At 48.5% G+C, this 25940-nt stretch overlaps 3 protein-coding genes and 1 long non-coding RNA gene across 4 annotated transcripts; 2 read left to right on the top strand and 2 right to left on the bottom strand.

Annotated features, from left to right (window-relative positions):
* Window positions 1–625: 625 nt before the first annotated feature.
* Window positions 626–5758, bottom strand: LOC120656567 (T-complex protein 1 subunit eta-like). Its single transcript, XM_039934733.1, has 14 exons — window positions 5606–5758; window positions 5229–5489; window positions 4168–4293; window positions 3873–4076; window positions 2977–3146; window positions 2725–2860; window positions 2524–2640; window positions 2299–2418; window positions 2122–2220; window positions 1952–2041; window positions 1470–1551; window positions 1267–1355; window positions 1105–1179; window positions 626–996 (listed from the first exon to the last, which is right to left on the bottom strand). Exons 1-14 carry the CDS (start codon window positions 5750–5752, stop codon window positions 898–900), a joined length of 1815 nt encoding a protein of 604 aa, XP_039790667.1. The 5' UTR covers window positions 5753–5758; the 3' UTR covers window positions 626–897.
* Window positions 5759–9167: 3409 nt separating this feature from the next.
* Window positions 9168–13639, top strand: LOC120656487 (EH domain-containing protein 1-like). The gene is made up of 16 exons (XM_039934621.1): window positions 9168–9370; window positions 9472–9551; window positions 9681–9749; window positions 9853–9910; window positions 10005–10057; window positions 10143–10185; window positions 10261–10322; window positions 10453–10572; window positions 10699–10801; window positions 10906–10955; window positions 11384–11512; window positions 11589–11840; window positions 11957–12036; window positions 12619–12745; window positions 12823–12966; window positions 13184–13639. The coding sequence occupies exons 1-16, from the start codon at window positions 9283–9285 to the stop codon at window positions 13367–13369; spliced, it is 1644 nt and encodes a 547-aa protein (XP_039790555.1). The 5' UTR covers window positions 9168–9282; the 3' UTR covers window positions 13370–13639.
* Window positions 13640–14587: 948 nt separating this feature from the next.
* LOC120656352 (ethylene-responsive transcription factor 3-like) lies at window positions 14588–15705 on the top strand. The gene has a single exon (XM_039934452.1). The coding sequence runs from the start codon at window positions 14755–14757 to the stop codon at window positions 15346–15348; it is 594 nt and encodes a 197-aa protein (XP_039790386.1). The 5' UTR covers window positions 14588–14754; the 3' UTR covers window positions 15349–15705.
* Window positions 15706–16324: 619 nt separating this feature from the next.
* Window positions 16325–19635, bottom strand: LOC120656436. The gene is made up of 2 exons (XR_005667922.1): window positions 18052–19635; window positions 16325–16993 (listed from the first exon to the last, which is right to left on the bottom strand). It is a non-coding gene; the product is annotated as an uncharacterized LOC120656436 (long non-coding RNA).
* Window positions 19636–25940: the final 6305 nt, after the last annotated feature.

Here is a 25940-nt window from a genome sequence, read left to right as displayed (position 1 = left end):
GGCTGCTCCGTCGGGCGCGGAGGGGAACCTGCTGCTGTACGGCCTGTACGAGTACATGCCGGCGGGGTCGCTGGGCGCGGCCCTGCGCGGCGAGCTGCTGGACTGGGGCGCGAGGTTCCGCGTCGCGCCGCGTCGCCACCGAGGTGGCGCGCGCGCTGTGCTACCTGCACCACGAGTTCAAGCCGGCCTCGCCAAGTTCCTCAACCGCGGCGCGTCCGGCTCCGGTGCCGTGACGAGAAGACGGACGTGTACAGCTTTGGCGTGGTGCTGCTGGAGCTCGTCACAGGGCGCCGCCCGCTCGGCGACGAGATCGACCTTGTCCACTGGGCCCGTAGCGCCGTGACGAGGCCGTCGGACGCCACCGCTGCCCTGGCCTGCAGGCCTGATCACCCGCCTCTTCAGGGTGGGTATATCGTGCGTGCGCGAGAGCAGCCAGGCGCGACCCACCATGCGTGAGGTCGTGCACGTCCTCTCTAGCTTCGTAACACCAGTTGACGACCCAGCCTGCTCAACTCATTAGCGTCTAGCACGCTCATCCTGGAACACAGTTTCCACTATGAGTTTGTGCCCACAAACTCATCCAGCGTTCCAAAAGTAACAGATGTTTCACGCTTTAGCGCATGACAAGAATAACAAGAGGCTACATTCTTGCATCAAAAAATTCGGAGCAAACAAACGATCGAAGGCTCCGACCTGCTAGTATATCACAACACGGCAGCAGATACCTGATAAATGCTTGGCGTATCTCTGCTGCTCTGAAACAAAAGGGCTACCACTGCTTCTAAAACAAACATTACACACGCAGTGTCTGAAAACACACGTTACACGTGCAGAATGGCACAAGATCTGACCCACAGGTGATTAAAACATGAAGCTACAGGGTTGGAGTGACTCGGTTTACCGCCTGCGCATGCCCCTCCCACCACGGCCTCGCATTGCCCCTCCACCACGACCAGCCATTGCACCAGCTGCAGCCTCACCTTGTGCACTCTCCGACTAAGTACCACACAGTTTACATAAAGGAAATGGGCCAATTAGATTAAATTGAAGAATTTATTACCTTGAACAAAACATCAAGAAATTGTTTGCAAGGAGCATCCTTACCTTTGGGTTTTTCACAGTTTCGTCGACGCTTAGAATAAGGCACGAAGCTTCAGTTGCGGCATTTATAGCATTGATCTGAACAAAGGTTTCCAGACATCAAGATGTGAGATTAAACTACATGGATTGTCAAACACAAATGAATTTGACCTAATGCACAGTTACCTTTACAACAGCAGGTTCCCACACAAAGTTAGCAAAGGAATCAGTAATTCCGCCAGTGTTTATGTCTACACCATAATTAGCACCTTCACCTAATACAAACGAACCATGCATCAGACATCAGTAAAAAAAATAAATAGCTGATGCTTCAGAACTGTGAAAATGTACACACTAAATTGAAAATAATAAAGCTTAAAGGAACCAACCAGATGCATGCTTCTGCCTGAGCTTATTAAGCACATCAGTTGCGTCAAATCCAGCATTATCACAAAGTTGTCGTGGGATAACCTGCAGAAGATTTCTATGAGTTGACTTCACATTGTAAAATGTCAGAGCAACACATGTAAGTTAATAAAATCAAACAATAAATCAACATAGCCCTTCCTGACAGAACAACAAATGCAATAATTTAGAAGATAACAGACAAGTAGTGCCAGTACTGCACTGACATGAAACATCATGGTGCATATATTCTTGATTTCATCAGAACTTAAAATAAACGGCAGCACATTCAAATTATCCTTAGAAGTTACAAGAACAAAAGGAAAAAACAAGTATCTGTTCTGTTCATTGTGGATTTAGCAATGGCGATTTCTTGCTCTAGTTGAAAAGCTGCTAGTTTGGTATATAAAATATGCACAGCCCTGAATAAGGTAAGGAAATAAAAGTATGGAACAGGAATATGTACCTCAAGGGCTTTAGCAAACGAATTAACAAAGAACTGAGACTTCCCAGCAATGGTCCGTGCATGCTGCCTGAGATATTTGCTTATTTCCATCTACAAAGGACATAAAAGATTAGCCTAAGTTTAGGGAAAAGCTGAATCAATCATCTTGACAATTTGAGAACTAGGCATACATCAATAGCACCACCACCCGGTACAACTGTAGAGTTCTTAAGAGCTCTCCTCACAATCATGATGGCGTCATGGAGACTTCGTTCAGCTTCCTCGATGAACTAGCATAAAAACATGATGTAAGCACATCCATTTCAGTTTGTTAAAAATAGGTAACGAGATGTGTATAGATAGAAGACCTGGTCTGCGCCACCACGGAGGACAATGGTTGCTGTCTGCCCGGAAGGGCAGCCACTAAATATGTTGAATCTTTCATTACCTACTTGTTTTTCTTCAAATACCTCACAAGAACCAAGTACCTTTCAAAAAGTACAGAAACCAGCTTGCATTCAGCACCAAGCAACTACTATAAACACACTGGTAACGATCAACAGATCACAAGCAAACTGCAATTGCATTTTCACCTCATCGATGACATTATTTACAGAAGTTTGAACCATTCCACCGGTTGCTGCAGCCACACGTTGCAAATCCTCTTCTGTAACACGACCGGCACAGAAAATGTCTCGATCTGCAAAATACTGTATAAAACCAAATTATCTAAGATAGGCTGCAGAAGTAAAAGATAGAAAAGCAGGATGATTACAATTGAAACATTAGGATACCTGTGTTGCAAGATCACCAATAGCTAGCCGGGATAGAACTATCTTTGCCCCGCTTTTTACACATTTATCCAGTTTGTCATAAATAATGTTCCATTCAGCATCAACAATTGATTGGTATTGTAGGGGATCTGATAATCTACAGGCATGGTAGAAGCATAGAGGAATATAAGCAAAAGAGTAAAAAGCGCACAGGAGCATGTGCAAAGATTCAGATGTATTTCTGGTGGGGCTTGAGTGAATCAGTAAGGATACCTGATCTCTGCATTTTCCTTCTCAGATTTTAATTCTAGTTCAATGTTCAACAAAAGAATCTTTGGATTTAGGAACTTCTTTGGTTGTTGCTCAAATCCAGCATATGAAAATGTCTTCTTGAATGCAACACCATTCACCAGGAATGAATCTCTCATGGTACCTCCAGGAACCTAATGTACATCATAATATCAAGATTCAATGTCTAGTGAAAAACACTACACATCGTGTGTGCAATACTAAGATTTAGGGCCTGTTTGGTTGTTATACTAAGATTGACAATGTTTGCCACATTTTCTTCCAAGATTTGACTAAGGTTAGTTCAAATTGTCAGCCACGCATTAGCTAGCCTAGGAGAATCTTGCCACACTTTTCTTACTCACTGACAGTTTTTGGCTGCAACCAAACAGAAAGTTGGTCAAACTCATCTAACCTTAGGCGAGTCGAAGTGTGGCATGGTTTGGCTTCAAACCAAATAGGCCCTAAATCTATGGGGATGGTAAATCTATATGCCTCAAAGATAGCAAAAACTAACGGCAATTGGGGATGGGTGTATCCATAAATTCGATAAAATATATCCTAGCACACGGGTTTTTTTTTCTTAAAAGAATCCCTTTCAGTCTGTGTAATAAAGCCTTTGCTGTAGGGCTGATCCCCTGAGAGTCTCGCAGAACAAAGTCATCAACTAAATGGTTATCTTGTTGTTCCTGAATCCGATGTATGCTCATTCTACAGCTCAAAACTGATAGAATGGCACAATCCTTCTAGAAAGAAAGATCTCAGGTAATCAATCCTTAACATATCAGTCCTAAAGTCAAAATGATTATACATCAACAACTAATTTCTCGAGACTATTCAACTCAGAATAACGTTATGAAAGTGAACATTGCAATAATTACCTTTTTAATCCCGATAAGATTAAGCCTGTCATCATTGCCAATGGCAAGGACAGCATCCACAACCATAGAAGCAAAGAATTCCTTTTCACCGCCTATAAGTTTTGATGACAATGTTGTGGCAGCACACTTGGCTAGCAATGATTTCTTCTCTTCCAGGCTTTTCCCTTCAATGCTAACTGCCAGTTCTTTAACCCTTTGAATTGCCTGGCAGAAATTGATGTAAATCATAAACAGCTTTGGAAAGTTGCAGAGAACGAGTAGGGAGACTGTTCAAAGAAAGCTGGTAGTTACAGACCATATTGCCCGCAGTCCTATAGCTGCGGATTAGACTGTGGGGGTGCACTCCATCCTCAACATAAGGTTTTGCTTCCTTCAAGAACTCTGCAGCTAGAAGCACCACAGTAGTTGTCCCATCACCAACCTGAGTTAATGAGAAATTTCAGGTCAGGATGTCACAGTTCCATAGTAGAGCAGATTGATGAACCAAAGGGTCCAACCCTCTTCAGTTCAATTGATAATACTGTTTTTTATAAAGGTGGGCTCATTCCAAGAAACTAGTCAAATTTGAATTAACTAAAGAGGTTCAATGGGCATCCTTAAGTACTACTTCCTATGTTTACAGTCCTATTCCATAGTCTAACGAGAATCAGTCCGACACAAAATAATATAGCTGAAACAGGTTGCTCAATCAGATAGCATAACTTTACACGAGAACCAGCAGAGCGGATGTAAAAGTCAACTGCTGTGATACATAAAACTTTGATATGAAAAAGATCCTGCCCAGTAAAAACTGCAAGCCCTACTTTAACTTCGAGGAATGCCAGGATCATCCCCTTAGTAAGCTATTCAGTAAGCTTGTCGGCAGAGAGATTCATATAGCTCAAAATGAAGCAATGAACTTCTTGCTCGTGCAGGCAAAGAAAAATCAGACCAAATTGAATAAGCAAAATAAACAATAGAACAAATCTTTAAGATGCCCTTTGTTCATGCCAAAGGCCAAGAAAACAATGGACATATCTAGTTCAAACAGCACATCAGAAATCAGAAATTTGGACAGTGGATTCAGATCATCCACTATCCACATAGCAATTCTACAACATATAGGTCAACTTCGCAGCCTATCCACGACTAAATTATGAATTCATAAGCCATTCCCCAAAATTGTGAACCAATCACACACTAGCAAATGGATCCTACTTCACTAAGATTAAATGGCAGGACATCATACACCAATACTTCAAAGTTCCTAACTGCCGCCTGCTAACAGTGGCAACCCATAGCCCAAAGAAATGCATCTAGCAGATCACAGAGAGGAGGGTTTCCTCTCTGATCAATGATTTGTAGTTAGATGGGTACCTCGGAGTCCTGTGACTTGGCGATGTCGACGAGGATCTTGGCCGCGGGGTGCACGATGTCGAGGAGGCGCATGATGGTGGCGCCGTCGTTGGAGATGGTGACGCCGCCCTTGTCGTCGTGGATGAGCTTGTCCATGCCCCGGGGCCCCAGCGTGGTCCGCACGGTGTCCGCCACCGCCGTGCACGCGTTGATGTTGCTCACCACCTGCGCGCGCCCCTGCGACGTGTCCGTGCCCTCCTTGAGCAGGATGATCTGCGGTTGCTGCGGGACAAAAACGGGAACGAGAAGATGGACATCAGGATCAGGGAACCGGAGCTTGATCGGTAGCGGCGGCGCGAATGGACTGAGGGTTAGGGTTCGATGGGGGTGCCGCTTACCATCATCGACGCCATGGTTGGGGGCTGGGCGAAGCTAGGGTTTGGAGTGTGAGGGAGAGTGGGAGGAGATCTGGGAGAAGGGAAGGGAAGGGTTTTGTTCCGGGCGCCGCCGCACCAACACGAGGTGGGGTTCGTATATATCTTCATAGCACGGCCCGTCAAAACACTGTATCATGGCCCAATGAAGCAATTACGCAACGGCCCAAACCAGCTCTGCCAACAAACATGCACTCACATCACAGGTGGCGGGTATATGCTTTCATTCTCTTTTCTTTTTATTTTTTCTTGCTGCGCTAACAACTCATTATCTTTGTTGGAGTTTTCACGATCTGTATGTTCAGAATATTTTTAATCCAATATAGTCAGCACTTTAAAAGACTAGGTTCAACATTTATACAAACTTAGTTCAATATTTCAGACAAACTAGTTCAATATTTTAAAAGAAAAGGATGAAACCGTGTATTCAAAATGTTGGAGATGTATATTCAAATGTCTAAAGAGTGTATTTTGAATGTTGATTTTTAGAAAATAAATGAATAAATTATAATTTATTCATTTTTTGTCTTATTTTATTGCATAAATTCTCAGCAACATCATGGTTTAAAAATAAATTCGAAATGCATTTACAATTTGAAAGAAAAATGAGATTAAAATTTCAAATCCAAAAGGAATCTATCCTCCATACACAGCAGCCACCCCACAATGCGACAAGTAGGGGTGGTAATGAGCCATGGTCTTAGTGACATCTTCACAGCTTATCAAGGTCTTTAAATTTTTTAACTCAAAATTGTATATGATTAGATCCTAGCCTTTTTAGGCCCCGTCTTTTAGATTTTCTAGTTCAAAATTTTGAGTCCTTTACCAACCCTAGCGACATGTGTCCACCTCCACCCTAAATCCATTCATGCGCACTCCAGGTTGCCCTCCGGCCAGGTGGAACCTGATTGTGATTGGTCGCTTGCAGTTCGCTTCAGACTGATTTTTTAAGTTGTTGTTCTGTCAAATATTTAGATGTCAATTTCAATGTTCAAATGCTAATTTAATATAAAACTAATTGCATAATTTACAATTAGGGCACTAGACGAATCTATTAAGTATAATTAATACAAAATTACTAGATGGTTATTGTACCAATTAGTGGTCAAATTATGAATTAATTAGGCTTAATAGATTCATCTCGTGATTAAGACACGACTTATGAAATTAGTTTTATAATAAGTCTATATTTAGTACTCCTAATTGGTGTGTAAACTTGCGATGTGACGGAGCTCATAACTTAAATTGAAAAAAAAACAAACGAGGCCTCAGTTTGCACAATCTCAAACAGTGGAAGACAAGATAAATAATTTCTTCTGGAAGATAGGAATTCCGCCAACACGAGTACACGACTAGTGTCGATTCTAACTGATGCTGGCCCAATGGGCCCTCCACAGTTTTCATTTGGCCCGTTGATTTTTTAATTTTAATATTTGAAGTGTGTGATCAAACTAGGTCAAGAAATATAAATCCTCTAGCAGATTCAGCTTTTGCAATTTTATCTCCATATATAATGGTGTTAGATTTGCACCTTGTCATTCCACTAGACCTACAATTTGAAACAAAGAGAATATAAATAAAGGCATAGTATATTGCATCTGAGAACGTCTACCGAGAGTTAACCCAATCTTTCTTTCTATTTTTTTACCAAGCGAGCCCCGCAGCGATGCTTGAACATTGCAACATAGCAAGTGTAATACCAGTTTTTGTACTGTGGGATCCATTTTGTTCTAGGCACCACTCCAGGCGGTGGAGGGCCTGAAGGGATTGGAAAATGACACGGCTCTAGAAGTCGATGACAATTGCGAAGGATAATAACCTTGCTCTGTAGTCCACACTTTTCGAACAACTTCTATAGCAGAGGTAGTGGCGTGCCAAGTCATGTACAATTCCACTCATCGACGCCTACGATTTCTCTCTATGATTTACGGTGTAAGTGCTATACGAGAGACTAGTTTGTAGCAAGTGCATGAATATGGTCATGGTGTGCGTGCACGCGTAGTATTAGCATCGTGTGCACTGTCTCTGTGGTTGAGGAAAAAACAAAGATACTAGTTTGTAGCAAGTGCATGAATATGAATGTGTCATCTTTTTTTTTAGGGGGAATTGAATCTGTCTTCCGAATCTGAATTCCCCAAACAGGTCTGCAAAGTGGGGAAAAATAATCCCACACAACACACAAAAAGGGTGAAAGGGCAATGATGGCATTGTTGGGCCATCTGGGCCAAAATTTAGGCCCATGCTTCTTTTCCCTATTAGTATTATTATTATTATAGAGAGCAGACATTTTCTTTTCAAAAATTTTTGAATCCAGGTTTAGCCCTCTTAACAAGGGTTATCCTCCTCCAAATTCCTATCCAGATCAGGCCGTCGGGGAGCGTCCATTCCTATGGCTGGGCATTCGGGTAGCCCGAAAATTTCGAGTCGGGCTTTTCGGGTATTTGAAATTTCGGGTTTTGAAAATCGATACCCGAAATTTGCCCGAAATAACAAAAACCCGACATTTCGGGTACCCGAAAATTCGGGTTCGGGTAATCCCCGAACTACCCGATATCAAGAGGGCCGATAAGGGCGGGGCGTCGGCGGCGTGGCCGGGGGTGAAGCGTCGGCGGCGCGGTGGGGGCGGGCTACGGGGCGGCGGCGGCGCGGTGAGGGCGGGCCGCGAGGGCGTCGGCGGCGTGGTGGGGGCGGGCTGCGGGGGCGTCGACGGGCCATGGGGGCATCCGTGGCGTGGCGGGGGGCGACGGCACCTGCGGGGTAGGGGTGGCGGACCGTCGTGGGTGGAGGCGCCGCGGGAGACGGGCCGGGCGGAGGCGTCAGCGGGGGCGGGGGCAGGGCGGGACCATGCCGTCGAGCGCCGGCGGGGGCGGGGGCGGGGCGAGGACCGAGGAAGGTCGGGGTCGGGCTGACGGCGGTCGGCGCGCGAGGGGCGGACGGGACGGGGACAAGGGGCCTCGGCGCCTTGCTGCGGCGCCTTGGGGGTAGGCCGGGAGGGGGCCTGCACCCTGCAGATGGGCGGCGTGAGCCGGTGACGGGCTGACGGCGGACGGCGCGCGAGGGGCGGACGGGACGGGCGACTCGTGACTTGTGAGGGGCGCAGTGGCTTGTGGCGGCGTTGGGGTGGGGCGGTGGGGGACTGGCCGATTGGGGTGCCAGGGTTGGGTTAGGGTTAGGAGGATTCATGGGCTGGCCTGGGCTGATTTCATACAATGAGTAACACATCTATGGGCTGGGCTGATTTCGGGTAGTTCGGGTAATTCGAGTACTGTAGCCCAATACCCGAACTACCCGTAATAATTTCGGGTACCGTGGGTTAGAACCCGAATTGGGGTTCGGGTTTTTCGGGTTCGGGTTTTTCGGGTTCGGACTCTGATTTTTCAGGTTCGGGCTTCGGGTTTCCAGTATTTTGCCCAGCCATATCCATTCCCATTAAAAAAACTAAAAAAATCACAGGGGGAGCGTCTCCGTGAAGTGGGCTCCCCCGTTTCAAAATGGCACCCCATCCGACGCTGACCAGAGGGAGAGGGAAAACCGAAGGGAGGCGGCCCGTCAGGTTCCTGTCTCACAAGCGCTGCAGCTGCTGCTCCTGCTCCTCCCCGCGGCGGCGGCGGCGGCCTAGCACTTCGTTGGGGCGGCGAGAGATGGAGATCGCGCGAGCCGCGGCCGGCGTGGCCTGCTCCAAGGAGCACCAGAGGATCTACGCGGAGTGGTTCGCCCTCGCCGACCCAGGTAAGGCGCTCCCGCGCGCCCCCGCCCCCGTCCCGCGCCACCCCCGGAAACCCGCGGAGGTTTTGATGCTTGCTGCTCCGCCGGGGTGGGCTCTGCTGCAGATGGCGACGGCCGCGTCACGGGCGCCGACGCCACCAGCTTCTTCGGCATGTCCGGGCTCTCGCGCGCCGATCTCAAGCAGGTGAGCACTGAGCACGGGGCCGCTCGGCTCCTCTACAATCCTCCTCTTCTCCGGGCCGTTTATTCGTCTCGGGTTGTTGTTGGTGAACGGATGTTTGATGTTTCCCTGTTTGTGGATTTGCGTGCGAAGGTATGGGCGATCGCGGATTCCAAGCGGCAGGGGTACCTCGGATTCGCCGAGTTCGTCACAGCAATGCAGGTTCGTCCCCACTCTTATGCATCAGTCCTTGCGTCTGCTTCTGATAATGAATGGAGCGGTTGCGCTGATGGATTGATGGTCTGAACCGAATTTCAAAATGCAGCTCGTTTCTCTGGCCCAAGGGGCGAACGAGATCACACAGGACAGCCTCAAACGTGAAGGTAGTGTGCTGTGAACTGAACACCTGTTTTCCCCCTTGGGTGAGTTCATTTGGGTGTGGATGTTAAAACTGGACTATTCATGTTGTCCGTGCAGACCTCAGCACCTTGGACCCGCCTGTGATGGAAGGTGTCGATGAGCTAGTTGCTGTAAGTCTGAAATCTTCAGATTCTGTGTCACTCTAATGACTTTGCCCCTGTCAACACGTTATTATGCTGCATTGTTGTTTTTCAGAGATCCAAGGTTGTTGTGAAGAAAGTTCACCCAGATGACAATGGTAATCGATATGTTTGCCCCTAGTTATAACCATTTCAGCGAATCATCTTTGACGCTACCTATATCTGTTCTTCAGGTACCTCTCAGGTCCAAGCTCCTTCCGTATATCACTGGTTTGGCTCAAAATCAGCACAGAAGGTATTATATTAACGTGTCGATTTGTAAAACCTTGTACAAAACATGTGGTCCCTGTATTCAATTTGCTTTTGATGTACAACATTGTGGTTGACCAATTCACTGATTTTGCATTTCATTTGGCACTCTGCAGGCCCAGATGCCTTTGACTGCTGTTACCTCTGTAATTGATGGCTTGAAAAGACTGTATGTTGAGAAACTGAAGCCTTTGGAAGTCGCATACAGATTCAATGATTTTGCTAACCCATTATTGGTAAATTCTATTCACAGTTTGGTTTTGCTTGATGCTATAGGTGATAGTGTCCTCAAGTCCTTTCATGCTAATTGTGCTCTTCTGTCAATGTTGACATGTTCCTGCTTTGCTTCTACCATTTTCCAGACAAGCAATGATTTTGATGCAAAGCCAATGGTTATGCTCTTGGGTCAGTATTCTACAGGGAAAACAACATTCATTAAGCATCTGCTGAAGACAAGCTACCCAGGTTTGATGCTCTATCAGTCTTATTGTTATTGGCCCTACCATCCATTTTGGTTTTTTCCTCTGAATGCATGAAAATTTAACGCCAGTTGTCTGTTTCAATCGCAGGAGCTCATGTTGGACCAGAGCCAACTACTGATAGATTTGTAGTTGTCATGGTAAATGTTAGCCTGAATATTGTATTTACATACAGAATGGATATGGGATCTGACAGCTTGTGTACTGTGGGTGCTTCCTTTATATTGGCTAAACTAATATAGTTGGTCTTTGCTATTGTGCTATGATTTTAAGAACTGCTATGGTGCCGATGGTTAGCTATTACCATGAACTGGTGATTAGTGAAAATAAACCTTTATTAATATCTAACTGATAGGATTATTGTTGTGTTATTTTGTCTAACCTGCTTCTAGGCTTCGTTAATTCTATACAGCATACCTATGGGATATTTCTTGGTTCATTTTCACTTATTCAAAACAAAATTTTGCTGCTGACCTTAAAAATATTATCAGTTTGCATTACCTTCTGGCTGCCGCTGTTAGTGTATGCATTCTTGTTTCTTCTCAAATTATTTTTGTTTCCACTTCAGTCTGGATCCGATGGAAGGACTATCCCTGGCAATACTATTGCTATTCAAGCCGACATGCCATTCACTGGTCTTACAACATTTGGGGGAGCATTTTTGTCAAAGTTTGAATGCTCTCAGATGCCACATCCAGTAAGCTTTAATTGTAATACAGGTACATGGAAAATGCATTCATTTGAGAAACTGAAACCTTCTTTGTTTTATGAAGTTACTAGAGCATATCACCTTTGTAGACACTCCTGGAGTTCTCTCTGGTGAAAAGCAGCGGACCCAACGCAGCTATGATTTCACTGGTGTCACTTCATGGTTTGCTGCCAAGTGTGACCTTATCCTCCTTCTGTTTGACCCTCACAAGCTTGATATAAGTGATGAATTCAAACGTGTCATTTCATCGTTACGTGGGCATGATGACAAAATACGTGTAGTGTTGAACAAGGCAGACCAAGTTGACACTCAGCAGGTAATGGCTTTAGTTGCGATCAATTTGTTTGTTGCCTGCTATGCTTATGCTTTGTTTACTTTGTCAGAAATACAGTATCATGTGATGAACAATTTTTCTTCCTATTCATGTTACAGCTTATGAGAGTGTATGGTGCGCTGATGTGGTCTCTTGGAAAAGTGCTAAATACTCCTGAGGTTGTGCGTGTGTATATCGGGTAATTTCTTATGGCTATTCTTTGCTACTTTACCCTTCGCTTTAATTCTGGTGGTTGTATACTTGTATTAGTCTTATACACTAAAAAAAGGGCGTACCCAGTGCCGTAGGCTTCCCGCACTGTGCGGGGTCTGGGGAAGTGTTGTTTTTAAGCCCCAAGTCTTACCCACACAAATATGCAGAGGCTGGGGCTCGAACCCGGGACCTTCCGGTTACAGACGGTAGGCTCTACCGCTGCACCAGGCCCGCCCTTCTATTAGTCTTATATAAAAAGGGCGTACCCAGTGCCGTAGGCTTCCCGCACTGTGCGGGGTCTGGGGAAGGGTTGTCTTTAAGCCCCAAGCCTTACCCACACAAATGTGCAGAGGCTGGGGTCTATTAGTCTTATACACTAATGATAAAAAAATCCATGCTGATGAGGGTCCAAAATGGCAAAATACAAGTTTGATTTGCTTGGGTTTCAGCTTCACCTTGCAGCTCTTAACAGTTGATCATTGAAGTATGAATCAAATGTCAGAACCATGAATGAATTCGTCATTGCTGCTTTAACTGGATGCTCACTTTTAAACTAATTTTCACACAGGTCATTCAATGATAAACCAGTGAATGACTCAGCTGTAGGCCCAATTGGAAAAGATTTGTTTGAGAGGGAACAAGATGACCTCCTCTGTGACCTGAAAGATATTCCAAAGAAGGCCTGTGACCGCCGAGTAAGTTGAATCACTTGTTTGTCCGAATTCTTCCTTTATGTACTGTACATTTAAACAAACGCCTACATTCACTGCAGGTCAATGAGTTTGTCAAGCGCGCTCGAGCCGCCAAGATTCATGCTTACATAATTGGCCATCTGAAGAAGGAGATGCCCGCAATGATGGGAAAAGCTAAGGCTCAACAGCGACTCATAGACAACTTGGAAGATGAGTTTGCAAAGGTACTCACCGACAACTTAATTGCCTGGATGTTTATGTCTGCCCAATAGGAAAAAGAATAATCATTTAGATCTCTTCGGTGTAGTTTTGGGCAAGCATAATAACTCATTTACGAGTAACCTTCATTTGTTTGCATCTAAGATCAAAGTTACAGCAATTATTCTACTCGTTTTTGCGCAACATCCATGGTTGACTGATACACGCGATCTGGTGGAACAGGTGCAGAGGGAGTATCATCTCCCCGCCGGAGACTTCCCAGACGTGGAGCACTTCAAGCAGGTGTTGGGTGGGTACAGCATCGACAAGTTCGAGAAGCTCAAGCCCAAGATGGTGCAGGCGGTGGACGACATGCTCGCGTACGACATCCCGGAGCTCCTCAAGAACTTCAGGAACCCCTACGAGTGAACCGAACTGACCTCTCGTCGGTTGTAAAGATTACCTTGAGCCGTCACGTCTGGTGATGGAGGAGGGACTAGGGAAGGTAGGAGGCGAAAGATATGTGAGAGATGCAGACGGTTTTACCAGCAGTCCCCGTCGTGTTAGAACAGAGAGGATGTGCGAGGAATTGAGGGTTCAGAGAGGCATAGCGCCTGTGCTCTCTACAGCTACTGTACGCGCAGGACTTGTGGTATCGTTCGCCGTCTCGCTGTGATACATTTTTTTGCCCCCTTGTGAGACTTGCTAGTGGCGATGCGATAGCATGCTGAAACGATAACTTGGGGACCATATGATGTTGCTGGGCGCGGGCGGCGCACGGCGCATGAATGAGGCAGCAGCGCCGCGCCGCAACCTCCCAGCCCCTGTGGCCGTGCAGTCAGCCGCGTTTCCCGTTTGAGTGCTCGGCACATCGTTTGGACCTGGATGGACGGTGCCGGGGTGAGTTGGTGACTCCACACACATGATAATGTCTCGCCCATGAAGTCGGGCCGACCGTGTGTCCCATGGCCTTGCTTGCCTCGAAATTTATTTTAAAATCGTAGATGAACAAAAAGATTGAGATATGAGATTTATATTCATATGTAAATCCTAGGCGAGCACGTAACAGGCAAATCGTTCTCGTTTGCCGAACTAGCTAATTTTACCCACGAATAGCACTGGTCAGTTCGGCACTTGCTGGAACGGTCTCGGATGCCGCTCACGTTTGCTTCCACTCCCGTGCTCCACCACCGATCCTCTCCACAGCCACAAGCCGGCACCGGCGCGCCCGCCGCGAATATGCCGCGCCCCGCACTAGTGGCGCCGCGGCTACCACCACGACACCCATCGCCGAACGAATCGCAAAAATCCCCCCGCGCCCAAACCACACCACACCACCGGTCTGGTGCGAGGTGGAGAGAGAGAGAGAGCGCGCGCATCAGCGTGAGGCGAATGCGATGCGGGTGAGGAGGGGCGGCCTGCACCCTGCCGGCTGCAGCCTGCAGCGGGAGAGAGAGAGAGAGAGGCAGCCGACCGAGACCGACTGACCGACCCCGGGACGTGGACGTGGTGACGCGGTCGGGGCGGAGACCAACCAGCAAACCGACGCGGCTCCCGGGGCGTGGGCGGCCCCCCGCGTCAGCCCCCCGCGGCGCCGGGCTGACCAAACAGGCGGGCAGGCGCGGGAGGGGAGGGGAGGGGAGGGGGAGAGGAAAGGGAAGGAAAGGGAAGGGCGAAAGGCTCTACTCGGGCCAGGCCAAACGCGGAGTCGCCGAGGACAGGAGGAGGACGGCAGAGGAGGAGGAGGAGGAGAGGGGGAGGAGGGAGGGGCGCAGCGCGCGCGCGGAGGGGGAGGGGAGGAGGAGAGGAGGGCGATGCGGCGGGCGAGGCCGCCGCCGGTGCCGGCGCCGGCGGGGGACGCGGAGGTGAAGTACCGCGGGGTGCGGAGGCGGCCGTCGGGGCGGTACGCGGCCGAGATCCGGGACCCGGCCCGGAAGACTCCGATCTGGCTCGGCACCTTCGACTCCGCCGAGGCCGCCGCGCGCGCCTACGACGCCGCCGCCAGGTCCATCCGCGGCGCCGCCGCGCGGACCAACTTCCCTCCCTCGGGCCCCGCGGCCGCGCCCCCGCTGCCGCCGCTGCCGCCGCACCCCGCCACGTCCCCCGCCGCGGCGACGTCCAGCCACAGCAGCACCGTCGAGTCCTGGAGCGGCGGCGCCGCGCCGGGCCCCGCCGCGGTCACGGCAGCAGGGGTTCCCCGCGGCGCCGCCCCGGCCGCCGAGGAGGACTGCCGCAGCTACTGTGGGTCCTCCTCCTCGGTCCTCTGCGAGGAAGGCGCATCGGGCGCCGGCGGCGACGAGGCCGCCGCGCCGCCGCGGTGCTCGCCGCTGCCCTTCGATCTGAACGTGCCGGACGCGGAGGCGGCCGACGAGATGGACTGGCGCTGCGACACGCTGCTCCGCCTCTAGCCGCCGCGAACCAGCCACGACCATGAGCCAGCTGCAACTGCAAGCACCCTCCCGGAACTGGTACCGGATCGCGCTCCGTGTTCTCGGGCTCGCTCATCCGGTGAGCAATGCTTGCTGCCGACTGCCGAGTGCTATCTCGATAGAAATTGATAATTTTTTCCCTGCTCTTTTTTAGTCTCTTTTACCGCTCTAAAGATTCGGCAATACGCTTTGTGATAATGTGAATAACTTCATCATGTACTCCGTGGAGAGGATCTCTTCCTGTAATCTTATCACTTATATAGTATGATGTCTGTATCCACGGCCTCTTGCTGTATTACTGAAGGAGATAATGGAATTAAGAGAAATTTACACAGACCTTGCTTCTGCTGAATCCCTGTTAGCTCCTGGCTGTTGCTTGTACGTCAGTTTTAAGCACAAGTTTGGAAAGTGAAACATTACCGCTAACTTGACACGATCACGTCCCTAATTCAGATTGCCGGAGTGTTATCTTCAGTTCAGAGGGAGCCAGCTGAAAACAGCCGATCTCTCTGAAGATGCTTGGCGGCATTGTGTGCCATAAGTAGAAGCCATTGAGATCAACAGTTGCATGCTCTGCAAAATAGAAATACCATGATCCTCCTTGCACTTCATTTCAAGCTTCATCATTTTCATCCACTAATCACTTGCTCAAAAGTGGGCCAGGGGCACGGAGTTTTTGGGCTACCAGGATTCAGGAGCATGGCAGTTCACAGGTTCAAGCTAAACCTACGCAAACTGCAGTGTCACGCCACGCCTGAACGTGCGAGCAACAATCGATGTGCCCGGGCAAGGATCACCGTTGTGGCGTGGGCAAGAAATGCGGTGTTTGGTTGACAGGTGATGCGGTGAGTCCGCTGCCCGTGCTAACGTTACGATTAAATTTCAGATGTACACCAAACAACATATTAGATCATAGTTACCACGTCACAAACAAATTAATGACGGCTTGTACAAGTAGACATAAAACTGGTTTGTTCTTCGTACATATCAACAGAGCAGTCATCAAGTAAATATATTACACATTTTTAGATATTTAACAAAATCAAGATCTAATTGTTCACACAGGCATTGAAAGCACTTCCTCCTCTTGAGGCCTTGATACAACACAAGAAGTAGCTCTGAAACTTGTTCCCTCCCCGTGTCAACAAATTTTGGATCAGTACAATGGTGCAGATTAGTGTTATGGCAAAAATAACTGAGTAATATTTGAGGAATATAGCCAAAGCGTATAGTGATGCAGCAACACTATTTCAGTCTTTCAAAAAAAAACACAATTTCAGAGTTCAGAGCAACAATAGAACACATGATTTGCTGTTATTTTTACAGCATGGTTAAACCTTTGAACAAAAGAACTCTTACAAAATGTTAATTATGACCAACCTTGTACAGAAACCCTAATAATCTCATACAATCCCAAAGATCAGAATTGTATTTTCCCACAAACTTGCATTAGTTAACATTCTAAAAAGATCACACAGCGAGTGCTAATTCATCATCCAACAATCAAAACCCTCTCAATGAGACTTAATGCTACCGGCTTCGCCACATTCGAAGTCTCAACCTTCTGCTTTGGACGCCCATTATAAGAACTACAAGATATGCTACAGAAATTCAAACCAAAAATCTGAAAGATTATAGCAAGACTGAGTTAAAATGAACATAAAAGAACTGAGTAAAAACTGCAGACCCAATTATTAGATGCCATGTTCTAGTTAAGTTGTTCATGTACTTTTACTGAATATGCAGCCAATTTTACTGCACACCCAAGCATGACAAGTATCACAGTTGAAGAGAAAAAGCATCCATAGTTTGCATTGGACATAGGCAGGACATGGAAATATTGTACGTTAAGGTTCAGAATCAAGGGACATTCTGCAACATATACTAGATTGTCTCAAAGATAAAAAACAGACAAACATAGTTGGATGAAACAAAAATGGCATGCTACTGGATATGCTATTCTTGGCCTTTATAATAGATAAGGTTCCATTTTAGAGATTCTATGACCAGAAAAGATGGCACCAATCAACAAAGCAAAATTATAGCCAGACAAACATAGTTGGATGAAACAAAAATGGCATTGGCATGCTACTGAATATGCTATTCTTGGCCTTTATAATAGATAAGGTTCCATTTTAGAGATTCTCTGACCAGAAAAGATGGCACCAATCAACAAAGCAAAATTATAGCATTGCATTATTGCAGTAGGCCAATAGTAAGCAAGCAAAATGGAATTGGGCCTTTGTTTTTTTTTCTAGCTGGCATTAGAAAGAACATGCAAAATGTTTCAGATAGACACAATGTCAATGGTTCAGACTAATGCTATATTTTCTCTGCAGTACAATGCCAATGGTTCAGACTAATGCTATACCTGGCAAGCTAAAATAGTCTACTTAACATTTCAGCTTTCAGACTAATGCCAATGGTTCAGACTAATCCCAATTCTCCCCCCTGTCCCAGGCCCGTCACCAGCACACCCTTGTGCTTGTCCAAGCTGCCTCTCCATGAAAATTGTACTAAAGGCTTAATACGATTTCATCTGAATCAGATGATTTTATCCATCTACGCATAACTCAGAAGCAAGCAATCTAACTCATGATGTACAAGAGGAAATACAGAAAATTACAAGAGGAAATACAGGAAATCATCTCCTTGCAGTAATTTGAATGATGCGGTCTTCACCTGATGAGCTACTTCACCACTTGATGGGCTTGGAAAGAAAGGTGCTTGCACAGGCTAGTCACCTGTCGGCGGATGCCAACCTCCTGCACAAGCAGGTCCTGGGAATCCAGGGGAGGAAGCGGCCGCGCGCTACTGCGTGACGTGGCGCGGGGGCCACCGCCGGCCAACCGTCCCCGGCCGCGGCGCGTGCCCGGAGGCAGCACGGAGCCTCGCCGGCCATGGACGCCGCCGCCGGAGCTCAGCCCGGCGCGTGCGAGCTTTCGCTGCCGCGGCGAGGCGAGCTGGCGGCCGCGCATGGCCAGAGGAGGGCGCGCCGGCCATGGACCCCGCCGGCCAGGGAGGGGTGAGGGAGGAGGGCCTCGCAGGCCATGGATGCCATGGACCCGAGCCGGCCAGGGAGGAAGCGGATCCACACCGCCGGCGACTGCGGTGAGGGCGAGATCCGGAGCGCGGGGACGCCGGCGAGGGGGCGCCGCGAGGACGCGCGGCAGGGGCGCCCGCCACTTGGCCCCGCAGGCGAGGGACCATGCCGCGGGCCGCGCCTGGCGGAGCCCCGCCGCGCCGCTGCCCCGCCGCTAGGCTGCCGCCTGTTGCTCGCGGCTACTGTCCACGACACAGGGGAGGGCCCGCGTCGCCGGAGCTCGAAGCTCGATCCGCCGACGTCCTGCCCCGATCCGCTCGTGGGAAGAGCGGATTCGCGCCGCGGCGGAGCCGAGGCGGTGGCGGCGGATGCAACCCGTGGCGTCCGGCGTACAGGCCAGCCTCGGCAACGACGACATGGACCGGTGGACGACAGCCGCGTGCGAGAAGGCCTTGGCCCTCGGCAACGCGGGGCATAGCGGCTTGGGGCCCCGCCCGCCGCCGGTCCTCTTGTCCGCAGCGGGGTGGGACGCGAGGGGCCGGCCCAAGCGGAGCGGAGCGGAGCGAGCTGAGCGGGCGGTGGATGTGGCTGTGCGTCGTCCGCGCCTCCTCGAGCCGCGCCGCCACTTGCTGACCCGCCCAAGGGAGAGGGGGCAAGGACAAGAACGCCCGCCAGGGGCCCCGAGCGAGAACGCAGGCCGCCCATGGGTGAGCGACAGCATTCCCCAAACGGGAGCGGCCAGATCCGGCGAGAGCGAGGCCGGATCCGACGAGGGCGAGCCCGGAGCCAGCCCCGGCGGTCGGTGGCGAACGCCGTCAAGCAAGTCAAGCTTTGGGGGTCCCGTTGGCTGCGCGTGGAGGCGTGGGCCGCCGTCGGCTCTTGGCCAGCGCGGAGTCCGGGCGCGGCGCCCGCAGGAGCCGGCTCCCGGCGCGGATGACGGCTGCGGCCGCCGGAGTACGGAGTACGGATGAGGACGACGCCGGGATTGATGGAGGCTGCCGCACCCGTGCTCCCGGTTCGATTCACGCCGTCGGGTCGCGGGGGTCCGCGCCGGGGATGGGAGGGGCGGCGGCCGCCGGAGTCCGCGGCCTGCGAGGATGACGACGGGATTGCTGGCGCGGCTGCCGCACCGGTGCTCCCGGGTTGATTCACTCCGGCGGGTCGGGGGGTCCGCGTTAGCAGCGCGGGAGGCGGGCGGTCGATTTTGACGAGAGGAAAAGAAGGTCACGGCTTATTTTAGGGAATTGAGAGTTGGAGCGGACGCCAGGTTTCGAACGCACGTCTCCCGGGTGCGCGGCGGTGGGGAAGCGTCGCGGGGTGGAGGAGTTGAAGTGTTGAAGCGCCTGATCCTTAAAACCTGGGCCGTCAGATCGGGTTGAATCGTTTTGGTAGTATTTTGAGCCGTTGATTTGTTACAGAGGTGAGTTTCTGGGTACAATTTGGTTGGTGCACACCCTGACGAGGCTCTCAGCGGGGGGCGTTTTTTGGAGTGGCTTTAGCTTTGTTTGATCGGTGCATTTAGGGGTAATATAATAATAAGATGTAGAGAGAGTCCAAGAGCTCAGAAAGAAGCTGAAGCCTGGGCGTGGGCCGTTTCCATCAGATATACCAACCTCCGTTTCAAAATACATGTCACTCCTTGTTTACCGTGTCAACTTTGACCAATTATTTTTTCTGTAGAATGTTTATTAATGTTTAATGTTTATATATCACTAAATTTGTTATGAAATAGACTTTATTATTATAATATATTTTTAAGTATTTACAAAACTTTTTTTAGAAAAAAACATTTAGTCAAAGTTGGCACGATAAATAAAGAGTGACAAGTATTTTGAAACAGAAGTTAGTAGATACGAGGAAATCCAAATCCTAGACGCTGCGGATCCAGACTGCGATTGGGATGGTGCCATGGCTGTCGGTGCTAGTGTTTGCAGATGTTGCACCCTGCACGATGATATCCCATTATGCATGGTATGCATACAGGCTTATCCTGTTCGCGTGGTGTGCGGACGCTGCGGCTGAGAAGAACCGCCATCTTCTTGTACAGTAATATCCTCCCAAGCTCCAGGCTCCAGCCAGCCAGCCTAGAGAAGAAAGAGCTCCGCAATGAAGTTTCAGTCTGGTAGGGGACGTTCCGATCAGATTAGCCTGCGCGCTGCGGATCGGGGTTGGCCGTCGAGTCAGGGAGAGGGAGCTGCAGACTGTCAGCCGCAGCGATTGGGACTCCCACTCCAATCCAACGGTTCTGCTCCTATCCTGATCGAGCGGCACGCGAGAACGGACCACGGGAACGAACCCCGTGTGTGCGTCAGCACCTGGACTCTGGTTGTCACGTACCGTACCGTGCACCAGCGTTGCACCGCGTAGTACATGTACATCTGGTATCCGCGAGGGGGCAGGCTCGAGAAAGACCAGTGGATGGCATGGCAGCGCGTGGCGCTGGACGGCTGGCTAGAGCCTTCAAATGGCGCGGCGGTGGGGCGCCGCGGTGCTAGATTACGCAATCTGAGAAAAAAAATCTCGTATATATGTAGTGCTAAATGAAGCCTATTTGTAAAAAAAATTTAGAGATAGATATAATTTTTCGCGATGAATCTAATAACAGTAATTAATTGATGATTGGATACAGTGATGTAACAGTAACTATCCTTTAATCACGCGGTTAAAAACCTCATTAGATTCTTCAGGATCCTACCTCAGAGTTCTTGAGTTGATTTTGTAAACTGGTTTTTTTTAATATTATAATTAACTGTTAAAATTTTCTAATACTCTAGTACAGAAAAACAAACAGGCCCCTGCTCGGGTCGCGCGGGCTGCCGCTGTCCTGGCCCACGCTCGGCCGAGCAACGGCCTCACAGCTCCAGGCCAGCTCAGAACGGCTCATTTTACTCGAACGCATGGCAGGTTCGAGACGGGTCGAGAAGGTCTGAAGGTGGGTGAATCCGACGAGGATCCGGTGGGAAGACAACGACCCACCCAGAGCTTGCCGATTGGATGGGCGCGGCGCCGGTGGCCTGCGGCAACCACGGCGGTGGCGTTCTCGCCGGCGTGAACAAAGGGCATGTCTTTGATGGGCCGGGCAGCGAGAGCGAATGAATCCAGTAGCTTTGTGCGCTGGGCCGTCTCCAGCCCAGTCCGCTGTAACAAGGCACTTGGGCCCGCACGCCTATGAATGAATCATACTACTTGACTGCAATTTGACAAGTCGTAACAGTGGTAAGGCCTTAGTTCCAAAAAAAAATTATAGTATCCATCACATTAAATTTTCGCACACATACATAGAATATTTGTACTAAAAAAACATACATAGAGCATTAAATTAAATGTAGTTAAAAAATAACTAATTACACAGTCTAACTGATTACCACGAGATGAATATTTTAAGCCTAATTAATTCATAATTGGAAATTATTTGTTAAATAACAACGAAATGTACTATAGTACCAAAATTCAATTTTTTCACCAACTAAACACACCCTAAGTCGCTCAACTGAAGCCTTTGCCACTTTTGGTTTGCTGGCGGTCCATTGTGTTTCACCTTTGAACAACTCTTTTTCTTTGCCATCTAACTATTGTGGAAGTGAATTTTTTAGGATTTAACGATATTTGTGTTTTTAGTGGTAGGCGACGATTCCATCGTCAGCCGTGGTGACTTCGTCAATTTCGAGGATTTGTCGGCTCAATCTTTTGGAAGTGATCATTGAGGTAGGGTTATGTGCGTGTATCCATAGAGATGAATGTGCGTATGTGTTTGTGAGCGTCTACGTCTGTACTGTATTATTCAAAAAAAATCTATCAACCTTGGCCAAGTGCTACTTCTCGAGTTCTAGATCTGAAAAGAGTCCAAGTTTCATTCAGACGTGGATGGGGAATCTAACTGCTCCTGCTGAGACCTGGAGGGGCACACGGACGAGGGGAGAAGCGTGCCCGAGAGGTGGCGGTCAGGCGGTGGCTGGTTATGGGCTCGTGACGGTGAGCCTGTTTCGACTGACCCCATAAATATTATAGGGCTGATAAATAAATAGTATTTTGTGAAAAAAAAATAAATTGAAATAAATCGAGATAAGCTAAGAGAAGACAAGCCGAACAACCTCGGTGAGCCGATGTAGAAATTGGCGACCCAGTGCCGCGTCCCGCCGGCAACAAGGTGCGTCGTGGCAGCGACGCAACGTGATTCGGTAGCGCTGCACCATCCTAGAGACGGTCCGGACAGAAGGAGGTCATCACACCTCTACTACCCTAGCCGCCGGAGGTACCGTAGAGGGAGGGAGCGAGTCGGCGAGACGACAATTTTTTAATTATTTGTTAGGGGTGATCGATCGGGTCCTCACAGCGATTAAATAAATTACCAAAAAATGACACCTTGTGATATTTTTTTTTCGAAATATCTCGTGATTAAAAAGTTTTTGATGGACGGTAAAAGGAAAACTCAATCTTTTTTGCTAGAAAAAAAGGCTTGGACTTTATCAAAAAACATTGTCAAATTGGATATAACCCAAATTACAAGAAAATTTGCATATAAATCCTACTCCGGTCATCAAGCAAGCTTCAGCATCGCCGATCAACGTTGCTGCATTCCGGTTCTTCTCCGTCTTCTACAATAGAGAAGATAACCTAGATTGGAGCTCGCAGTCGCATCTCGAATCGACGAAGAGTCCATAAATTTTGAAATGCCCACCAGTGACACATGCCTTTGATCTGTTGAACACCCTAACAAATGGCAAGGGAGTATTCTAATCAGCGAGTGCGCCAGAACAGGTAGCGGCGATCAATTTAAGACAGGCGAGCAATTTAATGCCTTTGATCCTTTCCCTTTTTAGTTTCTGCGTCTGATATGTTTCTTTTATTTTTTACGCGTCCAGTCCAGTTTTCCTTCCCCTGCATCCCTGCTACCCGCCTTTTCCTTTCCCGCCATTTCCTATGCATGCTGTTTTAGGCCTACTTTGCTGCCATTTCTTTGCACGTAATTATGTAACATAAACTTCCATGTTATGTAACTAATGTACACAATTTTTATATAATTTTTTAAAAACACTTATCAGAGAAATTATGTTACACAAACTTCCATGATTACATAACTTGCTCACACAACTTTTATATATAACATTTGTCAGATAACTTATAAGAGTGTAATTTTGTAGCGTCACTTCCGTGATGCACAAAACTTGAATGCATAACTTAACACAACTTACACGCATAACTTTTTATAGAAAATTGTAACTGTCGGTACCCTGTAGTAGGGATACGCACTCCTACTGCAGTAAGGCATGACTCGTGTAGTCATCCGTAACTATGCCATAAGGGGCAGAGCAGCCGGGCCCCACGGGTCAGGCCCTTACCTCACCAGGCCAACGGCCCCGGACCCGCTCCCCACTCTGGGACGGGTCCGGTGACGCCACGTGTCCCTGAGGAGGGGAAGCTTCGAGCCAACAGCCGAGGGCTCGGACCCCCCATAGGGATCCGGGACCTCCCCGCGTCCGTCGGGACCTCCCACGTGCGTAGAACCAACATACCGCCGGGGCGGGGTCCGGGGGCGCCACGTGTCCCGCAGGCGCGGGCGCGAGTCCTCCGCTGGAAGACTTGCCCACCCACTGCATTCAATGCGGGTGCACACGGGGCAGCCTTTGTCAGGCCTCACGTTAGACCGCATATTACCGAGGTACACAGTGCAGCCGCATCCGCGCAGAGCCCGTCTGCCGCATTAAATGGATACGACGACACGACACCCTTTCATCATACCGCCTACGCCGCAAGTTACATGGCTCATTCAGTTACGATGCAGGCAACGCCGCAAGCTACTCCCTGGCGCCGTTTCGACAAGACAAGACATGGATATGCTGGACGGAGGATTCCCACGGGCAGAGCAAGAAAATCAAGGAATGAGATCTCCTTCGTCTGCAACGCCATAATGTCTGAACTGTATGTTATTTTACACTACATCGATGGGCCCACCTGTCGGGGACTCAACAGCCATGTACGCGCCTCCCTTGAGATATAAAAGGGAGGCGCTCGCTACACAGACACAGGCTCAGACACACGCTGGACTCAGCACTAGTCACGCCAAGGTTCTCATACTCTCTCGAGAGCGCAAGCAATACAACACACAGTGGACGTAGGGTATTACGCTCCGGCGGCCCGAACTACTCTAAACCTGCTGTGTTCATCGCGTTCCACCACCGAGATTGGGCTAATCCTACCTAACCCCCAAGTACTCACCCTCTGGGGTTAGACGGGTGCATTACGCCACCCGGCTGTGGGTTTGCACACCACGGCAGTAACTTATACACAATTCATATGCATAACTCTTCTTTCTGATAATTTTGTGCCACCACTTATACGTTATAACTTTTTATCTTTATGATTGTTGTTTAGAGAATATTATGTATAACTTGTCCACAATGTTTGTATTTGTACAAAATGGTATATAATACAAAAAAGATTGAATGGAAAAAAATGAAAAGGAGAGGGGGAAGAGCGTGGCGCCAGTCTTCACTGCCCCGGCAGGGCCGGCACCTGCACGTGGGTGTTGCACCCCATTGGACGGTTGGAGTGGGGTGCGTGAGGTATATCGCGCCAGCGCTTGTCAAATTGGATTTGCGAATGGCAAGCCATCTCTTCGTCGTCAGCAGGATCGGACATCGGTCACCCCACCTTTCAACCCCAATCAATAAGCAACAAATCCGCAAAGGAGGTCAAATATATATAGAAGTTTTTCAGGGTGCATGGGCATAGTTAATTGGTTATCTATTATTATTTATTTTAATACAATAGTATTAAAAGAAACCACCACGTTCGTCGAGAAGATCTAGAAATTCTCATATTAATCTAAAAAAGAGAAGAATTTGCACCGTTGGATTTTATGAAGATCTAACGGTACAGAATAGTCCTAAGAATCCATATCAACTACAACTCCCTTATTCAGTCTTCATATTATAGAGTAGTCCTAAGAATCCATATCAATTACAACTCCCTTATTTAGTCTCCGTATTAATATGATTCTCTCTTAAATCCAATGACACACCAAATGTAAATTCAGCCACCCACCTATATCACGGGAGAAGAAAAAAGATCACGGGAGTCTAAAGCATCTGTTTGCTTGCCCTCGCTGTCCTCCAAAAGCATTAAAATTTAAGTCCCGTGTTTACGTGAACAAATCATGGAAGCCAATAGATGATCACGGCCATAGAGTCGTGATAATTCTGGACTATCCTTCTGACATTGGAGCCAAGTAACACGTTATCAGGAGTCAAGTAACACGTTATCAGGTGACTAGCGACAAAAGCAACTCCCAACCTCCGTGAGCATGCAGGCATCAGGTGGCCACGCAACAAGTGCAGCGTTCCTGCACACAATAACAGATGCAGCTGAGATGGAGCACGTGATAGTTTTACAATAGTCATCTACTCCCTCCGTTCTAAATTATAAGTGAGTTCAATAATCTTGGAGAGTCAAATTTTTTTATATTTGACCAAATTTATATAATAGAATAATTACATTTATTATATAAACTCGTTCTGTTCGCTGCATC

Source organism: Panicum virgatum, chromosome 1K, assembly GCF_016808335.1.
Source record: "Panicum virgatum strain AP13 chromosome 1K, P.virgatum_v5, whole genome shotgun sequence".
NCBI classification, from domain to species: Eukaryota; Viridiplantae; Streptophyta; class Magnoliopsida; order Poales; family Poaceae; genus Panicum; species Panicum virgatum.
Note: the sequence above shows the minus strand (reverse complement) of the source record. Positions and strands in the feature narration are given on the sequence as shown.

Bases quoted from the DNA above. Each gene is read 5' to 3' on its own strand.
- LOC120656567 (XM_039934733.1), bottom strand. From the start codon at position 5,752: ATGAAGATATATACGAACCCCACCTCGTGTTGGTGCGGCGGCGCCCGG. The intron at 5,490-5,605 runs GTAAGCGGCACC...TTTGTCCCGCAG, and splicing joins CAACCATGGCGTCGATGATG to CAACCGCAGATCATCCTGCT. The intron at 1,356-1,469 runs GTTGGTTCCTTT...CGTTTGTATTAG, and splicing joins CAGGCAGAAGCATGCATCTG to GTGAAGGTGCTAATTATGGT.
- LOC120656487 (XM_039934621.1), top strand. From the start codon at position 9,283: ATGGAGATCGCGCGAGCCGCGGCCGGCGTGGCCTGCTCCAAGGAGCAC. The intron at 9,911-10,004 runs GTAGTGTGCTGT...TTGTCCGTGCAG, and splicing joins GGACAGCCTCAAACGTGAAG to ACCTCAGCACCTTGGACCCG. The intron at 10,323-10,452 runs GTATTATATTAA...GGCACTCTGCAG, and splicing joins GCTCAAAATCAGCACAGAAG to GCCCAGATGCCTTTGACTGC.
- LOC120656352 (XM_039934452.1), top strand. From the start codon at position 14,755: ATGCGGCGGGCGAGGCCGCCGCCGGTGCCGGCGCCGGCGGGGGACGCG.